The sequence below is a fragment of the Geotrypetes seraphini genome, chromosome 7 (genome assembly GCF_902459505.1).
Source record: "Geotrypetes seraphini chromosome 7, aGeoSer1.1, whole genome shotgun sequence".
In the NCBI taxonomy this organism is placed as follows: domain Eukaryota; kingdom Metazoa; phylum Chordata; class Amphibia; order Gymnophiona; family Dermophiidae; genus Geotrypetes; species Geotrypetes seraphini.
In genome coordinates, this window is record NC_047090.1 from 100,152,975 (window position 1) to 100,170,315 (window position 17,341).

A 17,341-nucleotide genomic window follows, 5' to 3' on the forward strand; every position below is an offset into this window, starting at 1 on the left:
TTATTTCATTAAGGTGTATGATACGTTAGGCGTATGATTATGGCATATGGTTTGGAGATAAGATTGGATATATCTGGTGTTGTAGTATTGATATTACAGGTTCTGGTTCTGTCATCCCTTTCTCTCTCTCAGAAATCCTATGTATGTGTCCCAAGCTTTCTTGAATTCAGATAGTCTTCACCTCTACCACCTCCACTTGGAGGCCATTCTACACATTCACTACCCTTTCTTTGAAGAAATATTTCCTTAGATTACTCCTGAGTCTGTCCCTTTTCATCTTCATCCTGTCCTCTCATTCCAGAGCTTCCTTTCAGTTGAAAGAGTTTCACCTCCTGTGCATTAATGCTTTGAAGGTATTTAAATATTTTTATCACCTCTCCTATCTCCTGCCTTTCTTTCAATTTACAGTATTCATATTGAGACCTTCAAAACTGTCCTCATAGGCTTTATGTCAAAGACCACTGACCATTTTAATAGCCATCCTCTGGATTGATTCTATACTGCTTATACCTTTTTGAAGGTTTGGAGGGGCATAATTAAAAAATAAGTCTAAGTCCCCTTTTGGCCTAAGTCAGTAGATGCTGAAGTTGGCAGCAGGGAAATGTCCATTCTCAAAAAAATGTCGAAATTGAGGTTTTTTTTTTTTGAGAATGGCCTACCTGCACATTCAGCAATCTACTGGCCCAGACTGCCGCTAAGTCTCTCCTTACACCACATTCCCGACCAAAAAATCGCCCAAGTCCCAAATGCTCAAACCCAGACCTTTTAGTCAAAGGAGGGGCCAGTCCTTCGCCTAAAAACAGGATTCTATAACCGGCGCCTGTCAAAAAACAATGCCGGCGCCTGTCAAAAAACAATCCTGTAACTGGCCCACCCCCCACTGTAATGATCACAATCCTCCCACCCCCGGCAAAACCTTGAACCGGCAGGAGGGATCCCAAGCCCTCCTGCCGAAGACAGCACCCACAAAATGCCCCCCATGTAAATGCGGTCAGGAGGGATCCCAGGTCCTCCTGCCAATGGCATACCTCGACACCCCCACCCCACCCTCGAATACAGGCAGGAGGGATCCCAGGCCCTCCTGGCCATGGCGCACCCCCGAAACCCCCCCTCGAATACGGGCAGGATGGATCCCAGGCCCTTGTGCCCACGGTGACCCCCCCCCCGAACGCCCCCCACTACCTGGCCCCCCTAACCCCAAACACCCCCTTAACTTACTTGAATGTTGTCCCAAGTCTGTCCAGCCAGCAGGCCCGTCATCCTCGGAATGGCGGGCCTAGGGTCTGATTGGCCCAGGCGCCTAAGGCCCCGCCCATAGGAGGGGCCTTAGGCGCCTGGGCCCACCAGAATTGGGAGGGTGCGCCGTGGGTAGGAGGGCCTGGGATTCCTCCTGCCTGTATTAGAGGGGGGTTGTCGGGGGGGGGTTCGCCATTGGCAGGAAGGCCTGGGATCCCTCTTGCCCATATTCGAGGGGGGTGGGGGTGTCGGGGAGCGCCGTGTGCAAGAGGGCATGGGAACCCTCCTGCCTGTATTCAAGGGGGTGCGCTGTGGGCAGGAGGGCCTGGCATCCTTCCCCGTATTTGAGGGGGGTTGGGGGTGTCGGAGGTGCCGTCTTCAGCAGGAGAGATTGGGCATCTCTCCCGCCGGTATTTGCCGCAGTTCGTAGGGGATGGACAGCAGGAGGTGGGCAGGTTGTCAGGGCTGCTGAGCTGATCGCGGCCCCTATTCAGAACTTATACTTGTTTTGACTTGGTCTAAGTCAAAATGTATAAGTTCCGACTGGGCAACCTCGTTAAACTTTTGGTTATACTTGCTCTATGACTAAGTCTAGGTTGGGGTATATAACCTAAAACTAATCACCCAGCAGTATATAAATATATAATGAAAAACAGAACTAAATACTGCAAATACCTAGCAGTGCACGGTAGTATTAGTAGTCCAGAAAGTTGAAAGGACTATGGCCTCAGAATCGGAGCCCACGCATAACAGTCACAGACTGGAAGTGATCTGCGCGGTGTATTTGCTCCTGCTCCAATCATCGGCCCACACACCTGCAATTTTTTAAAGATTTTTTTCAAGCATTTAAAAGAAATTACCACCCCTATGGGGTTGTATGTAGATAAGTGCAAGCCAGGATATATATATAAAAGACCAAAAAGCAACTTAGCTTTATAATTAATTGTACAGAGAAGAACCGTCACTAGTGTTCATATGCCGACGCGGCCAGCGTTTCGCGGTAAATTCTTTTGACTTTGGTTATTTTGTTTTTATTTTTACAGTGAAGCCTTGATTTTTCTGAATGTCCTGGTGGCCCTGACGCAGCGGACGACTTAAATCAGTAAAGTTCCGCGAAACGCTGGCCGCGTCGGCATATGAACACTAGTGACGGTTCTTCTCTGTACAATTAATTATAAAGCTAAGTTGCTTTTTGGTCTTTTATATATATATCCTGGCTTGCACTTATCTACATACAACCCCATAGGGGTGGTAATTTCTTTTAAATGCTTGAAAAAAATCTTTAAAAAATTGCAGGTGTGTGGGCCGATGATTGGAGCAGGAGCAAATACACCGCGCAGATCACTTCCAGTCTGTGACTGTTATGCGTGGGCTCCGATTCTGAGGCCATAGTCCTTTCAACTTTCTGGACTACTAATACTACCGTGCACTGCTAGGTATTTGCAGTATTTAGTTCTGTTTTTCATTATAAGTCTAGGTTGGCCCACCTCCCGCCCTTTCCCCTCCAAAAATGGCTCTTTTCGCTCTAGGCATTCAGAAGCAGGGGAAAGGCCTAAGCTGGTTTTAGATACATCTAAAACCAGCTTTGATTATTGGTACTTGGACGATCTGTCTTTTTGATCGTCCAAGTACCAATTTAGGTCACTTTTTGGATGTTTTTTGTTGGGTTTTTTTAAATTATGAGCCCCAAAGTCTCCAGAGCTGTACACAGTACACTAAATAAAATCTCAGCAGAGACTTACACAGAAGCATTATCACCTGCTTTCTCCTGCTGGCCATTCCTTTCCTTATGCACCCAAGTATTATTCAGGCTTATCCTTCACCTTTTCTACTACAGGAGAAAAAGAAAAAAACTTAGGGCTCCTTTTATCAAGCCACGCTAGCGGGGTTAACGCGCGCGACGTTTCATCACGCGCTAACCCACGCGCTGGCCCAAAACTATCACCTGATCAAGAAGAGGCGGTAGCGGCTAGCGCGGCCGGTGGTTTAACGCGCGCTATTACGCACGTTAAACCGCTAGCACGGCTTGATAAAAGGAGCCCTTAGTTTTGTAGGTTTCTGTAAATTGGGGGCTGAATGTGCTTAGGAAATATTTCTTTCATTTTTTTTGGGTTGGGGGAAGCTTAGGACTTTTGACCTGATGTATATGGTTTTTAAAATTCCCTTTTTATTCTAAAGATAAATACTATCTCAGAACATTTGACAGTGTATTACCGTGTTTTTTAGACATTTTTTATTTTATACATTTCACTCTTATAAAATGAAGTGGTACGGTGACCATGTTAGTCCACTCTTCAAGATAATATGTAGAAATAAAACAATAGCATAACAGAAAAAAAGGTACATTAGTTTGCAAAGTAGGTTTATCTTGAAGAAAAGTATCTAAAATGAGTAGGATCTGAAAAACAAAATGACAAAAAGGAGGACTAGAGGGAAATAAAAGCAGCAGAAAGGAACTGCGAATCGATAGCCTGCAGTGTTAGCCCTGAAACAGTAGTTTATTCCATGAAATGATCGACGGCCAGTGGTTAATACCAGTGTGTTTTCACTATTCTTTTCTTGGCTATTTTTTGGGCTCCCACCTGCCAGTATTTAACTTTTGCAAAAGTTTTTCCCTGTGATGTCAGGGTGGAAGAGTATGGGTACACCTCTCCGTTGATCTGAGGCTTTCCTTTCGCTTTAGTATCAAACTTACTGGGGTATAAACGGTGTATTTCTACACTGGAGTGAGTAGAATCTGAAAAATACATATGTACTACCTCGAGATGTTATCAAGCATTTACATTATCCCAGGTTTTAAGCAGTGGTGTGCCCAAGCTTCCACAAGATGTCACTGTTCTAAAAGGTTTGATTATGGATAGTGCTGTTGAAGCTGTCTGTTCTTTCTAGCTGCTGTTTCAGTGCTTAAGTATTTATTTATTTAATTCATTTTCTATCCTGTTGTCCCCAAGGAGCTCAGGATGGGTTATAGGTTAACATACATAATATGCAGTTAACAGGTTACATTTGCCATAATTATAGTACAATTTTTTTTTAATTTTTGTACAAGATTTTGTTCTAACAAGTAGATTGTGATATACCATTATAAATAGTCTGAAATTTACAGGGCTTTTATTTTGTGTTCTTCAAGGTTTGCATATCATTACTTAATATGTTTAGAATACAGTGGAACCTTGGTTAACGAGCATAATTCATTCCAGAAGCATGTTCGTAAACCAAAATACTCGTATATCAAAGTGAGTTTCCCCATAGAAACTCGCTTGATACGTTCCCACCCCGAGGCCAGCGGCGCTGCTCCCCCCACTCGCAAAGCCCCCCCCCTCGTGAACCGGCATCCCCCCAAACAACTTGAAACTTACCCCTCCCGTCTGACACAGGCACGCAGCCCACAGGATGTGACGGTGCCGCTTGAAGAACTTCCTCTACCGGGAGAATTAGAAGGTCTTAAGCATGCGCAGATGTATGCTCAAGGCCCGGCAGAGGCAGGAAGTTCTTCAAGCGGCACTGGCACATCCTGTGGGCTGCGTGCCGGTGTCAGACGGGGGGGTAAGTTTCAAGTTGTTTGGGGGGGTGCCGGTTCACATGGGGGAGGGTGTGCCGGTTCGAGCGGGGGGGGGCCTTTGCGAGCAGGGGGGGGGGCGGGAGGAGCTCGCAAATCGAGTCAACACTCGTTTTGCGAGACAAGATTTGCGAGAATGTTTTGCTCGTCTTGCAAAACACTCGCAAACCGGGTTACTCGCAAACCGAGGTTTGACTGTATTTAGGGGCCAAACTTCCTTCATCAGAGCAATGGCAAATGACTGAAAGGTGATGTTGCCTGAAAGAACTATCACATCATAGGGTGGATTTCAACATTCATGTTTGTTGTATTTTTATAAGTATTGTATCTTTATTGACAGTCCTACAAGTGAACTTTAAACATCTGATACAAACAGTCTCAACTGTGTTTTGGCAGGTATACCTGCATCATGAGTCAAACAGTTTTTACCCCAATATCGACACACTTGCAATTGTTGGTTGTTCTCCTGAAGAGAGAGTGTATACCTTTTCTTTGTCGTTATCAGCATAACTGGTGTTTAAGCTTTGAAACATGCGCGAGGATACACATCATTACAGATAATTGGAATGTTTGACTCCTGACACAGGCAGACTATCCAGAACATGGCCATGTTGAGTCTTATTCCTTGTGCTATTTTACTGATCTAAAGAAGTTTGGACTGTCTTTTATTTTGTGTGATTTTATTTATTTATTTAAGTATTTATATTATATACCACTTATAGTCTAAGTGGTTTTACATTCAGGTACTCAAGCATTTTCCCTGTATATCCTGGTGAGCTAACGCTATCTAATGTACTTGGGGCAATGGGGAAAGTGTGGCGCAATGGTTAAAGCTACAGTCTCAGCACTTTGAGGTTGTGAGTTCAAACCCACGCTGCTCCTTATGACCCTAGACAAGTCACTTAATCCCCCCATTACCCCAGGTACATTAGATAGTTTGTGAGTACCTGAATAAATACATGTAAACCGTTCTGAGATTCCCTTTCAGAACAGTATAGAAAATTGAATAAATAAATAAAATAAATAAGTGACTTGCCTAGGGTCACAGGGAGCAGCATGGAATATGAACCCACAGCCTCAGGGTGCTTAGGCTGTAGCTCTAACCACTGCGCCATACACTCCCCCAACCGAAGTCAAATATCTACACTCCTTGGACTCTTTGGTTCTTACATTTGACCTCACTCCAATTTTGCTTGCCCCTCCCAGACTGCCCATAGGAGCAACCACCTTCAAACTATGTGCCATTGCATTTAGGCATCATGTTATATAGAACAGTGCATAGCCAGAATATTGACAAATTGACAATATTGCTAAAGTTTTGACATCCAGGCTTGAAACACTCTTGCCTACCATTATACATCCTGATCAGGTTGGTTTCATGAAAGGCAGCTATATCAGTGATAATGCCCGCACCTTTCAAGATTTAATCGATTTAGCTTATTCTGATAAAAATTCTACCATTGCCATCTCTCTTGATGCTGAAAAAGCTTTTGATATGGTAGAGTGGCTTCATTTATATGACACTCTATTATGGTTTGTATGTGGAAGTGAATTTGTACAATGGATTAAGGTTTTATATACATCTCCTATTTCTAGGTTTAAAATCAATGATACTCTCTCTAAAGAAGTGGAGTTATTCAGAGGTGCTAGGCAGGGATGCCCTTTGTCTCCTCTTCTTTTTAATATTGCACTTGAACCACTACTTATTACTATCAAAAATTCATCACTTATTAAAGGAATCATTTGTGGAGAATATCACTTTAAAACCGTGGCTTATGTTGATGACTTACTTATTTTTTCCCACTGAACCTATTACTTCTTTTCCAGCATTATTTCAGCTGGTCTCTAAATTTTCTGTATTTTCTGGCTATCACATTAATTGGAGTAAGTCAGAAGCAATGCCATTAAATGATAACACATTTCAATCTGATGTAGGCCCTATTGACTTAAAATGGTCTCCTGATCAATTAAAATATCTGGGCATTTTATTTCATAAGCATAGAGATACTCTCATGTCCCTAAATTTGAAATCGCTGCAATCCAAGGTTTCTACTTTGACTTCTAGATGGTCCCCATATCATTTATCTTGGTGGGGAAAAATAGAAACAATAAAAATGGCTATTACTCCTATTATCAGTTATGTTTTGGGTATGCTCCCTAAGCTTGCTAATCGCTCTTTTTATAAAGATCTGGAAACTCTCCTCTCTAAGTTTATTTGGCGTAACAAATCTCCTTGTATTGCTCTTTCTACATTAAAATTACCAAAAAAGGAAGGGGGATTGGGGTTTCCAGATTTTTATAAAATCATCTTGCTACGTTTCTGAGATATGGTACTTTATGGTCAGTTGACATTCCTCAGATCTCAGTTTCACATTCGTGGTTTTCCATTGAATCTTTTTTAGCTTTTCCAGTCCCGCTGAAATGTATCCCCTTCCAAGATAACATTAAACATTTAATATCACATGATACTATTATATTTACTAATTATGCCATTCAAGTAATGGAAAAGGTTTCTACTGTACTCTCTAGTAGTAAATCTTCTCTCTCTGCACCTCTTTGGCATAATCCTAGTATTAAGATTGGTGGTAAGTCAATTTGTTGGTCTATATGAATGAGTAAGGACATTTGGTATATTAATCAAATTATGGACAACAAATCTTTGGCTACTTTCCAACAACTGCAAACAAAATTTGATCTTCCTTCTATGGAATTCTATAGATGGTTTCAAATGCAGCACTGCTTAAAGAAATTAAAATGGCCTTTAAATCCTAATACCCCATTAATATCCAAATGTATGGAATTCTGTTAATTAGGAATTACTCATGGCCATACGACCTAACTCTATTATAAATTTTTTTATATCATCTTTAACTTCTACTACGTGTACTAAATGAATTTGGACCTCTGAATCTTCCTGGTCGGGATCTGATGACCAATGGATAGATTTTTTTCAAATATACACAGCGTCCTATGCTATCTACTAGTTTAATGCAGTCATTATATATTTTTTTTCAATAAAATGTATTGGACTCCTAGCAGACTGCAAAGGGCTCATCTAACGGATTCTAATGTATGTTGGCATTGCAATGGCAACTTGAGGTGACCTTAAACGTATGATTTATGATTGCCCAATTGTTCAACCATTTTGGAGATCTGTCTGGAATACCGTATGTACCATACTTCCTATTTCCTCTCAACTATCTTTTGATGCTATTCTCTTTCAGTCTCTTGCTTTACCTGATACTCTAGATAAATAGCATTCTAAGCTATTTGACGCTCTAATAGTTATTACTTTACAAATGATTCTATCACACTGGAAATCTGCCCAACTATTAAATACCTTTTTTTGGTGGGCTACGGTCCTGATGATTCATAATTATGAATGTAAAGCTAATTCCTTCACTAATAAGAGCTATAAAACTAATAAAATATGGGCGCCAATAACAAATGTCTCTTCTTAGACCTGACTTTTAAATACATTTCAGCTGGGTAATTAGCTTAGATTAATTTGTGCTGTTATCCGCTATAATAAAACCTGTAGCGCGCATGTGCACTTCAAAATTGGTGGGTCCGTGATCTGGGGTGCCGTGCCCCCGCATGCACATTAGAAAGAGCCTGTGTCAGTTTTCCGTGTAGCGGTTTCCCCAGCGATGGTTGTATTGATTTCCACAGCGACGGTTCTGTTTTGTTTGTGCCAGTTTCCCCTGCTTTGAAAGGAGCCTGTGGCAGTTTGGTGCACTGACATAAAGAGCATGCAGTGGTGGAGGTTTTCATGCGGCGGATTCCCCAGCTGGAAAAAGGAGCCTGCAGTGGGCCCTGCCCCAGCTGCCTCCGAAAACAAGGGACACATCTCAGATAAGCATGCTTGGGGAAGGGAGCTATTTTGCTTTGTTTTAGGGGAAGGGTGTGTGCTGGGGAAGCTGTGAATTATCTTGCATTGGTTTACGTAAAGGGGGTGTGCTGGGGAAGGGGCCCAGGGAGCAATCTTGCTTTCTTCTGGGGGGAGGGGTGTGATTTGTTGGGGACAGGGAACGATCTTGCTTTGCTTTAGGGGGAGGGGTAAGATTAGTTGGGGACAGGTAGCAATCTTGGACAGGGGGAACAGGGAAGGGGTGGAGGTAAAAGTAAAGGAGAAAGGCTACTGCTGGACAGGGGGAGCAGGGAAGGGGTGCTGCTGGACAAGGGGAGCAGGGAAGGGGTGCTGCTGGACAGGGGGAGATAAAAGGAAGGGTGAAGGGCTACTGCTGGACAAGGGGAGCAGGGAAGAGGTGCTGCTGGAGAGGTGGAGGAGGGCTACTGCTGGACAGGGGGAGCAGGGAAGTGGTGCTGCTCGACAGGGGGGCAAGACAGAAAGAAAGAAAGACAGACATACAGTGGCCAGGGGGAAAGAAAGACATACAGGGGGCCAGGGAGAAAGAAAGAAAGAGAAAAAAAAGAATAAAATGCCTAAGTCTACACATCTATTCTAGCACCCGTTAATGTAACGGGCTAAAAAACTAGTACCTTAAGATTCTGGCCTCCATAGAAATTGGTTTTATATGATGTCATATTTATATTAGAGTAGATTACATGGATGCTTGTTAGTCCTTTATGCATTTGTGGTTAATATGTATGCATTATTTGTACTGTAAAATTTCCTTTTGATATATTTATTTAATTGTTACATTTCTTAGGTTAAAATTCCAATGAAAAATGATTAATGTGTCTACCCCTCAGGAGCTAAGTGGAGACAGAGGAAGTGCTGAGGAATTAAACACTGGGCATTGGCCAGCATGAGGAATGAGCAATTCCATGTCAACTGGTCCAGTTTCAAGGAGGGTCCCCACTCAACATCTTATGCTGATACAAAAACGTGGCCCAAATAAAGGGGCCCCCCCAACTCTGGTCCTAGTTTAGACCATGCTCCCAAACTTTGCATATCTTCATTAGCGGTCCCAAAATATCCCCCGAAAAAATGTCATCAATTTCTGAGATAGTCGATGGGGGTGGCAGATGAATCTCAGGGCTTAATGATACCCTTTCCAAGCTAAGTTTCGCAAAGTCCATGGAGCAATTCAGAATTCCAGTCAATGTGCCTAGCTATCTGAGGCTGCAATCTTCTAATGTTGACTGCCTCAGGGAGTGGAAGCTTGAACTGGAGGGTATGTTCGAGTCTTTCGCCTTCTCTTCCCCATCGCAGTTTGTGCCATTGGAGAGAGCAGCCATCCTCCTGCTCTCATCTTCAAGTCACTATATCTTGACTCTTGCAAGTTTGGAATACTCTTCATCTGGTTTCTTGGAGGCCTGTCTGATGTGAGTGACCCTACAGCATAGCCCTCCAAGTCATTGAAAGACACAAGCCCCTCCACCACTACAAGATGGTGTCCCTTCAGAAGGGGCATTTTTGGGGGGAGACTTTTTGATTTCACCTGCTAAAATTTAATGCTAAGAAATGCAAAGTCATGCATTTGGGCTGCAAAAACTAAAGGGAACGGTACAGTTTAGGGCAGGGGTGTCCAACCTTTTGGCTTCCCTGGGCCGCATTGGCCGAGAAAAATGTTTCTGGGGCTACACAAATGCCCAAACGCTGCAGCAAGACAGAGTACGGAGCCGGCAAAACGGTAAACACCTGGGGGCAGCAGAGGAAAACACTGCATCGCACTCGACCAGGGCCGCACAAAATACTTCACGGGGCTGCATGCGGCCCTCAGGCCACAGGTTGGACACCTCTGGTTTAGGGGGTGAAGAACTTATGTGCACGACAGAAGAGCGGGACTTGGGTGTGATTGTATGTGATTATCTTAAGGTGGCCAAACAGGTTGAAAAGGTGACAGCGAAAGCCAGAAGGATGCTAGATTGCAAAGGGAGAGGTATGACCAGTAGGAAAAAGGAGGTATTGATGCCTCTGTATAAGACTCTGGTGAGACCTCATTTAGAATATTGTGTACAATTCTGGAGGCTGCACCTTCAAAAAGCTATAAAAAGGATGGAGTCGGTCCAGAGGAAGGCTACTAAAATGATGTGTGGTCTTTGTGATAAGGCGTATGGAGACAGACTTAAAGATCTCAGTCTGTATACTTTGGTGGAAAGGTGGGAAAGGGGAGATATGATAGAGTCGTTGAAATACCTACATAATATAAATGTGCATGAGTCGAGTCTCTTTCATTTGAAAGGAAACTGTGCAATGAGAGGGCATAGGATGAAGTTAAGAGGTAATAGGCTCCAGAGTAATCTGATGAAATACTTCTTTACGAAAAGGGTGGTAAATGAGTGGAACAGTCTCCTGGAAGAGGTTGTGGAAACAGAGACTGTGTCTGAATTCGGCCTGGGATAGGCACGTGGGATCTCTCAGAGAGAGAAAGAGATAATGGTTACTGTGGATGGGCAGACTAGATGGGCCATTTGGCCTTTATCTGCCATCATGTTTCTATGTTTCTATCAGATGTAGAAAGCCTGTGATGAGTAAAGGACATAGCCACAGTGGAGAAAATAAATGCGTTCATTGCTTCGGTCTTCAATAAAGAGGATATAAGAGAATCTATCTATGCCAGAATTGGTTTCAAGGGTAATGATATGGAAGAACTGAAACAATTTTGGTGAACCTGGAAGACTTATTAAATTAAGTCGACAAGTTAAAGAGTAATAAATCATTAAAACATAAGAATAGCCATACTGGATCAGACTGGTGGTCTATCTAGCCCAACATCCTGTCTCCACATTGGCCAATCCAAGTCACAAGTACCTGGCAGAAACCCAAATAGTAGCAACATTCAATGCTACTGATCCCATGGCAAGCAATGACTTCCACCATATTTGTTTCAATAGCAGACTATGGACTTCTCCTCTAGGAGCTTGTCCAAACTTTTTTAAACCCAGCTTGCTAACTGCTGTTACCACATCCTCTGACAATGAGTTCCAGAGCTTTACTATTCTTTGAGTGAAAAAATATTTTATTGTATTGGTTTTTAAAGTGCTTCCATGTAACTTCATTGAGTGTCCCCTAATCTTTGTAATTTTTGATATATCATTATAAATATTCTGAAATTCACAGAGCTTTTATTTTGTGTTCTTCAAGGTTTGTATATCAAGTTTATTTAAAATTTGATACAAATGCTTATAAAAATATTTCAAAACGAGTTACATATTAAAATTAAGGGGAAACAAAGAAATCATAATTATACTAACAAGGATAAACTCTGAAGACAAACACAGAGACGAGAAGAAGGGGTAGAATTACAATGGTTTCAGAGAAAGAGGACATTAAGGGGTAAATGATTGATTGGTGGAGGAAAAAAGCAGTAGGTCATAAAAAAAATAAAGATTAAGTATTCTAATGATAAGTTAATCTGATGGTTTTAATTTTCAATCACCAGCATACAACAGGTACCGTATTTTCGCGGATATAACGCGCGCGTTATACGTGATTTTACGTACCGCGCATACCCCTCGCGCGTTATATGCCTGAGCGCGGTATACAAAAGTTTTTAAACATAGTTCCCACCCCGCCCGACGCCCGATTCACCCCCCCAGCAGGACCGCTCGCACCCCCACTCCGAACGACCGCTCGCACGCGCTCCCACCCGCACCCGCATCCACGATCGGAGCAAGAGGGAGCCCAAGCCCTCTTGCCCGGCCGACTCCCCGACGTCCGATACATCCCCCCCCCGGCAGGACCACTCGCACCCTCACCCCGAAGGACCGCCGACTCCCCAACAATATCGGGCCAGGAGGGAGCCCAAACCCTCCTGGCCACGGCGACCCCCTAACCCCACCCCGCACTACATTACGGGCAGGAGGGATCCCAGGCCCTCCTGCCCTCGACGCAAACCCCCTCCCCCCAACGACCGCCCCCCCCCAAGAACCTCCGCCCGTCCCCCAGCCGACCCGCGACCCCCCTGGCCGACCCCCACGACACCCCCACCCGCCTTCCCCGTACTTTGTGTAGTTGGGCCAGAAGGGAGCCCAAACCCTCCTGGCCACGGCGACCCCCTAACCCCACCCCGCACTACATTACGGGCAGGAGGGATCCCAGGCCCTCCTGCCCTCGACGCAAACCCCCCTCCCTCCAACGACCGCCCCCCCCCAAGAACCTCCGACCGACCCGCGACCCCCCTGGCCGACCCCCCCACCCCCCTTCCCCGTACCTTTGGAAGTTGGCCGGACAGACGGGAGCCAAACCCGCCTGTCCGGCAGGCAGCCAACGAAGGAATGAGGCCGGATTGGCCCATCCGTCCTAAAGCTCCGCCTACTGGTGGGGCCTAAGGCGCGTGGGCCAATCAGAATAGGCCCTGGAGCCTTAGGTCCCACCTGGGGGCGCGGCCTGAGACACATGGTCGGGTTTGGCCCATGTGCCTCAGGCCGCGCCCCCAGGTGGGACCTAAGGCTCCAGGGCCTATTCTGATTGGCCCACGCGCCTTAGGCCCCACCAGTAGGCGGAGCTTTAGGACGGATGGGCCAATCCGGCCTCATTCCTTCGTTGGCTGCCTGCCGGACAGGCGGGTTTGGCTCCCGTCTGTCCGGCCAACTTCCAAAGGTACGGGGAAGGGGGGTGGGGGGGTCGGCCAGGGGGGTCGCGGGTCGGTCGGAGGTTCTTGGGGGGGGGCGGTCGTTGGAGGGAGGGGGGTTTGCGTCGAGGGCAGGAGGGCCTGGGATCCCTCCTGCCCGTAATGTAGTGCGGGGTGGGGTTAGGGGGTCGCCGTGGCCAGGAGGGTTTGGGCTCCCTTCTGGCCCAACTACACAAAGTACGGGGAAGGCGGGTGGGGGTGTCGTGGGGGTCGGCCAGGGGGGTCGCGGGTCGGCTGGGGGACGGGCGGAGGTTCTTGGGGGGGGGCGGTCGTTGGGGGGAGGGGGTTTGCGTCGAGGGCAGGAGGGCCTGGGATCCCTCCTGCCCGTAATGTAGTGCGGGGTGGGGTTAGGGGGTCGCCGTGGCCAGGAGGATATGGGCTCCCTCCTGGCCCAATATTGTCGGGGAGTCGGCGGTCCTTCGGGGTGGGGGTGCGAGTGGTCCTGCCGAGGGGGGAGAAGAATCGGACGTCGAGGGGGGGCATCAGGCTTTCAGGATGGGGACAGGACTTCAAGGGGGGACAGGCAGATCTTCAAGGGGGACAGGCAGACCTTCAAGGGGGGACAGGACTTCAAGGGGGACAGGCACGGAGAGGCGGGGCAGTGCACCGAAAGTCAGGGCGGGTGAACGGTGAGTCGGGGCAACCAGAGGAGAGTCGGGGCAGTGCACCGAAAGTCAGGGTGAGTCGGGGCAACCAGATGAGAGTCGGGGAGGGCGAAAGGAGAGTCGGGGTGGCCAGAGGAGAGTCGGGGAGAGCGAAAGGAGAGTCGGGGTGGCCAGAGGAGAGTCGGGCAGCATGCGCGTTATATGCCTGAGCGCGGTATAGAAAAGTTTTTGTACATATCATCGTGATTTCTGCGCGCTATACCCCTGTGCGCGTTTTACAATGGTGCGCGTTATATCCGCGAAAATACGGTATATGTATTTTTTGGTAATCATGACGTATGTTTCTTTAGTTTTAGTTTGTTGAAATGACAGTTTTCACATTTAACTTGGAGGAAGTGGGTGCCATGGTGGAAAGGTCGCACAGGCAGTTTGCATCCTTGATGAAATGTGTTGTGTTCTACTTTATATTTCTGCAGACTTGTTGAGATGGCTACACATCGCTTTCCAGAATATTTTGATACAGAAGAAAAAATACTTTCCATGACAAGCAGAATTCATCTATATCGTGAACTGACTTGTGAAGATGTACTGAAAAGGTGCTGTGGTCAGCTAGAAATTTCTATGTGGTGAAATAAGTATATTAATTATTTGCATAGCTTGGATTGTATATGTGGTTATACATTTGCACATTCTATAGTACATCAGTCTGTAATTACAAGCTATATGTTAATTAGGATGGCAGTTCTGATACTGCTTTGGTGCTTATTTGCGTGCAAGCTCATTTTCAAAGGGAAATGCTTTGTGGAGTTTCCTTTGTAAAATGCAAATTAAGGTTGTCCAGAAAAGCCTAAAGTTGGAAAAACTGTGCGAATTGAAGTTTTTCCCATGAATTTGATTATTCTTGATCGACTACAATTTAAGAAACCGCTAAAACCCCAATTGTTTGTCACTGCATTTCTCTGACCTATCAGTTGTTACTTGAACAGAAGAGAATATTCATCTATGAGGATCTCATGATTTTAGTATGTCGTAAATATTGTATTTGTTTTTATTTGATGTGAACCAATTAGTTTTTTTTAAAACGGTATAGAAAAATTTTAAATAAAATAATTTAAAAATTTTTATAAAGTCCATCCTAGTTGCTCAGTCACTGATTACATAAAACTCAATTTTTAAAATATTTGCTGCTATTTTTGCTTAATGGACCAAATTTATTTATTTGGTTTTAAATCCCGTCCTCCCAGGAGAGCTCAGAACAGGTTGCAAGTTTACATTCATAGTAAAGCACGATAAAACATAACATGACAAACATGGTGTGAAATAGCATGATGAGCATTGTATGAAAAAAACATAGGATGGCACCTTCGCATGGCTCGTGGTATTATAGCTATAACTTTTATATTTTCACACTCAGCAATGTAACATTGCTAAAAAGACATTTTATTCAAAAATTCTAACAGTATTTTATTAAATGAACCTTCAATACCTTCACTTTATTGCGGCAAATGACAGAAATTTGACATACTTTGCTAATAACTAAATACATACACTTTGGTGTAGTCATCTTCTAATGGCACTCCAAATACTCAAGCATTCAATGCCTTGTTGAGATAGGATAAAGCCCTCAATGCTGTTAAACGCCTTGCAACAAGGCCTCATGCAGCACTGGGTCTGTGGTGAGGCCCCACTTGGAGTATTGTGCTCAGTTTTGGAGGATGTAAAGAAGGTGACAAAAATAGTACATGACTTAGGAGTAATCATCAGTGCAGACATGAAAACTGCCAATCAAGTGGAGAAGGCTTCATCTAAGGCAAGGCAGATATTGGGTTGTATCAATAGAAGTTTCGTCAGCAGAAAGCCTGAAGTCATAATGCCGTTGTACAGGGCCATGGTGAGACCTCATCTGGAGTACTGTGTGCAATTCTGGAGGCCACATTACAGTAAAGATGTGCGCAGAATTGAATCGGTTCAGCGGATAGCCACCAGGATGATCTCGGGGCTCAAGGGTCTCTCGTATGAAGAGAGACTGAACAAATTGCAGCTCTACACTCTCGAGGAACGTAGGGAGAGGGGAGACATGATCGAAACATTTAAGTACCTCACGGGACGTGTCGAAGTGGAAGATGATATTTTCTTTCTCAAGGGACCCTCGGCCACAAGAGGGCACCCGCTCAAACTCAGGGGTGGAAAATTTCATGGTGACACCAGAAAGTATTTCTTCACAGAGAGAGTGGTTGATCATTGGAACAAGCTTCCAGTGCAGGTGATCGAGGCAGACAGAGTACTGGTCGACAAGTCAATGAAGCCGTCCGCGCAATGTGCGGTGGTGGTGAAAAGGGCGAACAGAATGCTGGGAATGATTAAGAAGGGGATCACGAACAGATCGGAGAGGGTTATTATGCCGCTGTAGTGGGCCATGGTATGGCCTTACCTGAACTACTGAGTCCAGCACTGGTTGCCATACATGAAGGTGGACACAGTACTACTCGAAAGGGTCCAGAGAACAGCGACTAAAATGGTAAAGGGGCTGCAGGAGTTGCCGTACAGTGAGAGATTAGGGAAACTGGGCCTCTTCTCCCTTGAAAAGAGGAGACTGAGAGGGGACATGATAGAAACATTCAAGATACTGAAGGGAATAGACTTAGTAGATAAAGACAGGTTTTTCACCCTCTCCAAGGTAGGAAGAACGAGAGGGCACTCTCTAAAGTTAAAAGGGGATCGATTCCATACAAACGTAAGGAAGTTCTTATTCACCCAGAGAGTGGTGGAAAACTGGAACGCCACTTCCGGAGGCTGTTATAGAGGAAAACACTCTCTAGGGATTCAAGACAAAGTTAGACAAGTTCCTGCTGAATCGGAGCGTAGACAGGTAGGGCTGGTCTCAGTTAGGGCTGCTGGGCATGATGGACCACTGGTCTGACCCAGCAGCGGCAATTCTTATGTTCGAATAATATAAAAACCAAAACTTAAATGATTGCATCTATATCACTCAGGATTTTGTAGATTTCTGTTGAATGGTGCTTAGATTGCAACTCCAGTTGTGAAGAATTGAGGCTGGTACTGGCAGACTTGGATGGTCTGTGTCCTATGTATAGCAATTTAGTTTAGGATGGGCTGGAAAGGGCTTCTACAGAAACTCCAATAATTTGGAATGTGAGGATCATGCCAGGCAGGCTTTTATGATTTGTTTCCCGCAAATGACAAGATGGTTAAGATAGGCTGGAGTGGCCTTTGATGGCAACTCCTGTAGTTGGAACCTATGAACAGTGCTGAATGGATTTCTGATTATGTCCTAGAAATGTCAAAGAAAGACAATTTAATCATGAATTGCTAGTGAGTGTGACTTGGGCAGACTGGATGGACTTCTAGTCTATTCTCTTACATTTTTGTAATTGAGT

The 17,341-nt window shown here is 45.0% G+C and overlaps 1 protein-coding gene across 7 annotated transcripts in view; it reads left to right on the top strand.

Annotated features, from left to right (window-relative positions):
- The window catches only part of RAD51B (RAD51 paralog B), a 1,288,364-nt gene that overhangs the window by 49,635 nt on the left and 1,221,388 nt on the right, over window positions 1-17,341 (top strand). For all 7 annotated transcript variants that reach the window (XM_033953094.1, XM_033953095.1, XM_033953092.1 and 4 more), the window contains one exon: window positions 14,420-14,539. In XM_033953094.1, coding sequence (XP_033808985.1) covers window positions 14,420-14,539 — 120 coding nt within the window. The remainder of the gene's footprint in view (window positions 1-14,419; window positions 14,540-17,341) is intronic.